Source organism: Lemur catta, chromosome 8 (genome assembly GCF_020740605.2).
Source record: "Lemur catta isolate mLemCat1 chromosome 8, mLemCat1.pri, whole genome shotgun sequence".
Classification (NCBI taxonomy): Eukaryota; Metazoa; Chordata; class Mammalia; order Primates; family Lemuridae; genus Lemur; species Lemur catta.
In genome coordinates this window covers 87432462-87441449 of record NC_059135.1, presented here as the reverse complement: position 1 = coordinate 87441449, position 8988 = coordinate 87432462, and the positions used below count along the sequence as shown (strand labels likewise).

The following is an 8988-nucleotide window of genomic DNA, read 5'->3' as shown; positions in this document are numbered from 1 at the left end:
CACTTTCCTGGATGCCGCTCGGGGCAGACAGCGAGGGCTGGCTCAGCGGTGGCCGCATGGGTGACGGGGGAAGTGGGCCACCCGTCGCCGGGAGCTCTTGGTGTTCGGGAGGCAAGCTCTGATTGCAGAGAGCATGACTGTGTGCTGAGTCAAACCCGCCGCTGGGCTGGGTCTGCAGCCCGCGGCTGAGCACAACCTGCTGTGGTTAATGATTGATCACGGGCCACCCCGCCTCGCCTCCCGCAGCTCCAGGGAGGGAGCTCCCGGAGGGCGGGCCGAGGCCGTTAAATGCTGGCAGCTGGCAGCGGAGCAAGGGCTGCAAGGCGGACGCAGAGCGCGCCCAGCCCAGTGCGCGGAGGAGCCGCGGGAGCTTAGGCCCTCCTTCCCCTGCCCTCTCCCCGCCTCGCCCCCACACACCCCTAAACCCCACCCCCAGCCGCCTGTGGGGCCTCTCCTAGGTAAAGCTACTCCAGGAAGTTTCTATGAAAGCGTCTGAAACCCTAAGTTACCTTTGCCAGGAGAACTCGAGAAAAAATCCTACACCCACTCAGGTGAGTTGCAGCCGAGAACTTTGGGCTCTGCTGGGAGGAGAAAGGGCAGTTGAGAAAATCCTTGGACCTGGTGGCGTCGTCTCTTCCTCATGGCTGCACCCAGCAGCCCTAGCAGTGACTGCTCCCGTGTCATCGATCACAGCCATGTCCCGGAGTTTGAGGTGGCCACCTGGCTCAAAATTACGCTCATCCTGGTGTACCTGGTCATCTTTGTGGTGGGCATCCTGGGGAACAGTATCACCATTCGGGTCACCCAGGTGCTGCAGAAGAAAGGCTACTTGCAGAAGCAGGTGACGGACCACATGGTGAGTTTGGCTTGCTCGGACATCTTGGTGTTCCTCATCGGCATGCCCATGGAGTTCTACAGCATCATCTGGAAACCCTGGACCACGCCCAGCTACTCCCTGTCCTGTAAGCTTTACACTTTCCTCTTCGAGGCCTGCAGCTACGCCACGCTGCTGCACGTGCTGACGCTCAGCTTCGAGCGCTACGTCGCCATTTGTCATCCCTTCCGGTATAAGGCCGTGTCCGGACCCTGCCAGGTGAAGCTGCTGATTGGCTTCGTCTGGATCACCTCCGCCCTGGTGGCATTGCCCTTGCTTTTTGCCATGGGTACTGAGTACCCTTTGGTGAACGTGCCTAGCCACCGGAGTCTCGATTGCAACCGCTCGCGGACCCGCCACCACGAGCACCCCGAGAACTCCAACATGTCCATCTGCACCAACCTCTCCACGCGCTGGACCGTGTTTCAGTCCAGCATCTTCAGCGCCTTCGTCGTCTACCTGGTGGTGCTGGTGTCCGTAGCCTTCATGTGCTGGAACATGATGCAGGTGCTCATGAGCGGCAAGCCGGGCTCGCGCGACGAGAGCGGGAGGCAGCTGCAGCTGCGAAAGGCCGAGAGCCAGGAGAGCAGAACTGCCAGGAGGCAGACCATCATCTTCCTGAGTGAGTGCCCGGGGGCAGCCCCCTCCCTCGGCCCGGGCCACTGCCCGTGGTCCTCTTCGGGGAAGTCTTGCCCCAACGGGGTGAACTTAAGTTTATTGAGGTGCAAGAGTTCTCTAGCAGCCTGAGGGCATTGATCTGGGGCTCTGGATGTTTCTTTTCTCTGTTTGGGGGTCTGCGGTGGGTTGCGGTGAAAGAGCACACGGGACTCAGAAGGTCTGTGTGTGCCACAGCACCGCTGCTGTGACTGTTGACAAATCACAAAATACCTTGGCTAAAATGGGGATAATACCACCCGGAAGTGGCAGGGGCAAACGAGCAATGCACGAGAGGTGAAAGTCCTCTGGAAAGGACCGTTGTGGCAGAGATAAAGGGAGCAGTTCTTATCTAGCCCTGTCTTTACCCCAGAGAGCCTTTCTCAGGCAATTAGAGTTTGTTCCCATTTTCCTCCTCCTTCAGAGAAACCAGGCTCTCGGGCCACCACTCTCCAGGCTGCTAGTTCATTCCCTGGGTGACCTCCCCAGAGTCGTGCTGGGGTGTCTGCGGTGGGGGTCTGTTCCTTCCCAGAGCAGAGCGATACGGCAGCACAGCCGCATACCTGATCCAGAAAATCAGATTTCACAGATTTCTGGAACTTGATTGAGCTCCCAAAATACTCAGTTCCCATGTCAGAAAATCTGCCCGCTTTCTGAACTTGTGTTGTGATACAAGTATTTAAAGTTGAGGCCTTTTCTGTATTTAAAGAAAGTATTTGAAGGGAGCCCACAGGCCTGTAGGCCCCAAAGCGGCCTTGCTCGCTGCCCTCCGGGAGACCGGGCTTTAATGGAGGCACATGAAGTGTGTGTGAGCAAAGGGTTTTAAAAAGTTTTTTTATCTTTAGCAGAAACAAGAAAAAGAATGCACTGTGGACATGTCAATGTGAGTCAAGGGGGAGTTGATATAACACATGTGCCCCGTTCTCCCCTCTCTCCTTTCCCCTGTGGCATCAGGAAAGGAATAAATCATGGTGATGTTTGTTTTGGTGTGGGAAACTTGAGCAACAGGTTCCAGGGCCAGGAGTCAGACATGAGAGAAAACTGGAAGGCACTTGGAGATGGAAAGAACCAGGTCATGTGTCACCCCTGCCCCTGGCTTCTGGCATGCCAGTGACTTTACTCTGTCTTGACTTTACTCTGTGTCTGTGCAAAACAAGATGAGAGAACTTAATACATGTGGATGGCTACTCTGCATCAGAGGTTGTGTTAGGTGGTTTACATTTCCATTTTATAGAGGAGGAATTGGAGGCTTAGAGAAGACCTATTTCACACTCCGAGATTCTCACCCTGCTTCTCAGGGCAGGGACAGGAGTGTGTGCCCACGACGTCCACAGGTATGGGGTGAAGACAGTGAACTGAGGTAGGACTTTGACAAGGAAGGTGCCACGTAGGTTAGCCTGGTAGTGTCGCTGCCTCCTAGGGCCAATCTTTCTGGACGTTGGAGAAGAGAGTGGTGGCAGGTACTATTATCTGGGGCTTTGGGAACCCAGTTCACCCAACCCAATTCAATCTCTATCACCCATTGACTGCTACTCAGAATATTCCAGGAAGGCATGGACATTGCATTTGCTTAAAGCTTGAACATTTGTTGAAAGGCTAGTTCTCCCTGTCTCGCTACATAGCCCCTTAGGCGTATCTTAAATTGTTAGCTGTGATTTATACTTTTGTGTGAATGAATTTAATTTCCTTTCCTTTTTTTTTGGAGTGCAGGAGTGTGCAGGACACTGGCCTGAGTGGATAAGAATTAGTGAGTAGACAGAAATTAGGAAGTAGTCTTCAGCTACCTTCAAAGGCATTAAGGCTGCCTTTGACCAAAGGAAAAAATAATTGATTTATGTTTACATTCTGTTTGCCTAATCTCTGTGTTGTTTGTATTTCTCTGAGTAGACGCCTGTTCTCTCTTCAGTAAGTGTTCGTAATTAAAGCCACTCTCCATTTTGCAGCACAAAATCAGAATGCCACAGACTTTTATTTAGAGATGGATGGGACCTTGGTGATCATCTCATCCCATCGGTAACCACCTGGAATGAGTTTGTTCTCACTGCAGCTCTCATTCTTTCCTTCTAGCTCTTTCCTTCTTTCTTATAACTGTATATTAATCACCCACTGCGTTCCCGGCATAAAGATTGCTGAATGGCAATCAGGTGCTCAATGTGCGATAATGTCCTGGGGGAATTTACCGTTTGTATTTAGCCCATTTTCTCTGCAGTAGGTTTTCAAAGCAGTTCTAGAAAAATGTCCTCCTCTCCCAGTGAATTGCAAAGAGCTTTTAAAAATAGGAACCTCACTAATTAACTCAAGTTGGGAAATAAATTAATGGAGTGAAGAGGAAGAAGCCGTGCCCTGCATCCATCAGATTAGTACAATGCAATTTACTTTGTGGGTTTCATAAAACTTGTGCTTTGGGGCATTTTTAACCCAGAACAAATGAACATATAAATTGTTTACAAATCGCTGAATTTAATATAGTGATTTAGCTGTCTTTTTAGTATTTCATTTCACAGATGGATCAAATTAAAATAAATATTTGCTCATTTCAAACATATCTTGAATTTAATGTGAAATGTAAATGACGACATAGCACAAGATGTCTTTGGAGCTCTTGAGACAATAAAAAAACAATTACAAAGTTTACTCCTTTGTTGTTAAAAATGCTAACTTCTGCATAACAGAAACAAATTCATAAATCTACCCAAGATGAGGAAGCCCATGTAGAAAATATTAATTTTCCTTTCTGCATCTTTCCCTATCGTGCCTGCCTAGTTGAGGTGCTGGGCTGGCAGATGATGAAAACAAATTGGGAACTGTGGGAGGGAAGGAGGAGCTGGGATGCCTACTAGCTCTGCAGCAATTTGCAGGAGAAACGATAATAATGCAAAAGTGCACATTCCTGGAAACAGGAGTGTCTTCTCCTTCCAGTTGTCAGCTCAGTGAGAAACTGGTACTAGACTTGTTTCCTGTTGTAAGGTTATGGCTCATGTGGCCATTGAATACTTGCCCAATGTCAGAACAGAGGTTGCTGGTCTGGGTTTCTGCTTATTCTAGAGAAAAGAAATGGGTGGATTTGACTCTTTTTCCCTTGGATGTTGAAGATGTGCAAAATGAGCCTTCCTTTCAAGCAAGGTTTTCCCAGACCTTGTATCTTATCTTTCTGATCTCTCTTGGCTGTCCATGATTCCAACACAGATAACATCTGGGACCATGGACACCCATGTTGTGTCTACTGCATGCATGGGTTCCTGTCACATGTCACTCGCTCAATGTGGAACAACAGAGTATAAAAGAAATATAGTTTTAAATTGTAACTTTCAAGAGCATAAAGTGATTGGGACTTGGTTACAGCTATCTCCTAGAGAACTGTAGGGCAGTGATTGGCTCTCAACTATAGTTAATGAAACAAGATTTTTACGGATGATCATGGAGTTACAAAATTAAAGAAATGTCATAGAAGATTCAGGACTCTATAATAATTACACTGTTTTGCATTCTGATTTGATCTCCCAAGTCAGAAGGAAAGGGAAGGAGTTACATCTCGTGCAGGAATTACACATCAACTTGGGTTGCTCATGGGAAATATCTTGAATATGGACGATACCCATCATGTGTATTTGAATGGAAAAAAAAGGTTGAGAGTTGATGCTGTAATAGACTGCTCTAAAAAGTTGATGTGCATTTAGGTATTTGTGGAATGGGCTAGGAAGAAGAGGGGAGAAGGAGATCAGAATCACATCTTCTGGGTTTTTAGACCCCAGATTTAGAGACCAAATTAAGGGAGAAAAGTGGGGGAGACAGAACACTGAGATGTTGACAGGGGGTCCTCTTTATCTGAGGACAATCAGTACCCAAAAAGAACTCTTGGAAGTTAGTTCCCTTAAAGTGGGGTCCAACATTTCATGTGAAAAGAGGTTTGATTTGGATTTGAGAGTGAAAATTTTAAAAAAAATTTACATTGCATTTTGTAAATAAAGGTTATAATTGCAACTATATGTTAATTCTTGTAACAGTTATTCAGAATGACTTGTGTGTGGCTTGAGGGCATGGTTCTTCTGCCCAAGCTATATCATAGCCTTTGTGTTTGATTTTCTCAGCAAGAGCATGAACAGGTCTTCTCTTAATTCTTTGCTATTTAAATCACCCTCATGGAAACACCTGTCCTGGCATTATCCTCGTCAATTTCCATTCTTTCAGGATTAACTGGTCTAATTCAGACAGACCTTCATTTGTCAGTGGCTTGGCATTTGATTCATCTGTTTCTCCAGCTGTCTTTTCATTGACTTCCTAAAATTCTGTAGCCCATGTGCGAGCCATAACCAAAAACTTAATTAGTTTAAAAAATCAATTCCTATCCTCTAGTGTACATCAAGGGTTACATAAAAGTGGATGCCTTGAAATGCTTCTGAAGTGCCCATAACAATTTTTAAGTAGTTGTTTTCTTGACTCATTTAAGAAAACATGTTTTCACCATTAATTTTCTCAGAAAAGGTTTTTTCTGTCACATAATAGGATATATCAACCCAGCCTGTCAGGGAAATGCCACCAAAATTAAACCGGTGACTGTTTTGGTAGAAGCTATTATTTTAACTCAGATGTTTGGATATTTCAGGAAAAGGTTTTGCCTCAAATATTCTGATTATCGCCTCTATTCTCTTCTTCTCTTTAATGGTGTAGATGTGGCTGTAATAAATGGCATTTCGGGTTTATTTTTCTATTTGTGATATCTATCATAAATTGCTAGTGTTCTGTGATCAGCCTGGCAGACAGATATAATAATGCTGCTTTATTTTTATAATCAGGCTGTCTCCGAGATTTCATTTCTCTGCCGGAGAGATGCATCGTTTCTGAGGAAGGGAACATGGAAGCCCAGTCCCCATTCCTTAACAAGCCAGTTCATCTGTCTCAGTTGCGTGCCTCGTGGGGCTGCCAAAGTGTAATAAGGAGGCAGAAGCCTCAGCTGAGCGAAGCATTCAGCTTATTATTGCCAAAACCACTCAGAATAAAAGCCATTTGTGAGTTGAGACAGCACAGAGGAGGCATGTTGAATGGGGAGTCGAGGAGCCCTCTCTGGCTGTCCTAGACAAGGTCCCCTGATCCACCACTTGGATGACACTATCAGCTCCCATTCCTTTTCCTTCTGCCCACCTCCCCGGCCAGTCTGCAACCCGGGGACTACCCAGGTGACTCTCCACCTCTGCTCCTTGGCTACCTCCTGAGCACCAGACAGAAGACTGCTCATCATTGCTGCTGTCCGTTCCGTAAGTGAATGGTGTGCAGCCTCCCCTGGGCCCTGCTCTCTGCTGCTCACCTTCCTTTGCAAGCACCTTCAAGAGCTCGCCCTCCCCGGCTGCCCTTTCTCCTCTGTTTTCAGCGAGGAGCATCCTCTCTGGGTCCTCCCTGGGAGAAACCACTTCTGCCCTTGCCCTCGTCTCGCTGCTCTTCTCACTGCAGCCGCTGGGAGCTCATGGACACCCCAACCCATCTCCGCCCCCAACAAACTACAGCCAGGCCTGGCTTCCCACGGCTGCTGTGCCAACCACAGACCAAAACCCTGGCCGTAGGCCCTCACGCCGGCTGCCTCTCCTTACTCTATGGAGCGCCCTTCTCTGCTTGTGTTAGTCCGCTTGGGCCACCGTAACAGCTACCACAGCCTGGGTGGCTTGAACACCAGACATTTGTCCTCTTACAGCTCTGGAAGCTGTAACTCTGAAATCGAGGTGTCTCAGGGTTGGTTTCTTCTGAGGCCCCTCTCCTTGGTTTGCAGATAGCTGCCTTCTTATGTCCTCCCGTGGCTCCTTCCCTGTGCCCGTGCACTCCTGGTGTCTCTGCCTCTTCTTATAAGGACGCCAGTCCTGTCAAATTAGCCTTGTAACCTCGTTTAACCTTAATTACCTCCTAAAGGCGTCATCTCCTGAAACAGTCACAATGAGGGTTAGGCCTTCAACATGTGAATTTGTGGGGGACTCACCTCAGTCCGTAACACCCCTTTATTGTTTACCCCACCGCCCCCCCCTTCAATTTCTTCAACACACCATGGCTGGGCCCTCCCGGCACCCGGCCTGTGTGCATGTCGTCTCCTCTGAAATGCTCTTCTGTCCTGCTCTACGCTCTACCTGCCCGTCACCCCACCCCTTCCCCAAGTTAGTCTCTTTCTCCTCCCTCAGCTGTCCCCCGGGAAGCTGGCCCTTGCTCCCCAACTTCATTAAACCTCACTTGAAACAAGACTCACAGTTGTAATTTCACATTTAATTATGTGATCATTCGATTGGTGTCTGTCTTCCTTCTAGTTCGTTGAGGGCAGGAGCTCTCCCTAATTTTGCTGCATGCTGTAACTCCATCCCACCATAGTGCCTGGCGCATAGCAGATGGTCAATGGATATTTGTTGACTGAATAAGTGAACGAGTCTCAGCTTGGAATTGAGAAGCAGTGTTCTGTTTTCCCCTGGGCATGTGTTTCATAGACGTTCATCACTCCTCAGAAATGTTCTGGTTAGTCTAAAGATGTCAGAAAGGGTTCTGACTCCTCTGAGGCCTCCAGAAAAGTCAAGTCATCATGGAAGACACTTAAGATTTGCTCTTTCCTGAGCAAATGAGCAGTTGGTGCCAATCAGACCCTGAATATTAGCTTTAATCATATATACTTGCCAGGCATAACCATGAAATGCAAGTGATTAGGGTGGTGGTTTACAGTTCTCGTTAAACTCTGTTGAAGAGGATGATACAACTCTAAACATTACTTCTTAGCAGGCGATTTCACCTGCTTGTTGACAAGAGGGTACTCAAGATAATGGAAAGTGGGGGTAACATTTTGAAAATATTAAACCAATGTGTTTCTATTTCTCCCTGAAATTTCATTCACTTGCAGCCATTTCCCTCAAGGATGAGCCAAGAGGTTTATCACCCGAGGGAAGGAAAAAGCAGGCACTCCCTGGGACAAAGTGTTGTGGAGGAGTTTTGGGGCCAGAGGCTGAAATTCTTGACCTCCTCAGCTAGGCACTTATCTTGAAAGCCAGGCTTGGTGAAGGGTGAAAAGGGATTGCTTAACTCCATGGCTCTCCCTTTAATGTGGCAGGAGTCCAGCCTGGTGGATGAGATCAGCCAGTTCCAGACAAGACCATAGCTAAGGGGTTTGAAATTCATCCTTAGAAGCCATTTCAGAGTTTTAAGGAATAAAACAGCACAGTTGAATCTCTGGTGCTGCCCCTGAGGTGAAAGCATTTGTTGCATTGCAGTTTGGGTCAAAATGCAGGTCTGGTTGTGTTCCCAGGGTGGAAAGGAGATGACCCTCCATAGCAACATGGTCCCGACTGAGCAGCTGATACCAGTGAGTTCTCCTTGACATTAGCCAGACCTCTCTTGGTTTCACCAACTCTTGCTGTTGCCACACGCCTCCACGGCCAGACAGTGACTCTTCCTCCTCTCAGCAACTCCTCCTTTCCCAGCACAGAGGCCTGACCTGCCCCCAC

The 8988-nt window shown here is 47.9% G+C and overlaps 1 protein-coding gene across 1 annotated transcript in view; it reads left to right on the top strand.

Annotated features, from left to right (window-relative positions):
• The first annotated feature begins 307 nt into the window (after positions 1 to 307).
• GPR39 (G protein-coupled receptor 39) overlaps positions 308 to 8988 on the top strand; it is a 192657-nt gene continuing 183976 nt past the window's right edge. Inside the window, exon 1 of the mRNA XM_045558770.1 lies at positions 308 to 1496. Coding sequence (XP_045414726.1) covers positions 641 to 1496 — 856 coding nt within the window. The 5' untranslated portion in view covers positions 308 to 640. The remainder of the gene's footprint in view (positions 1497 to 8988) is intronic.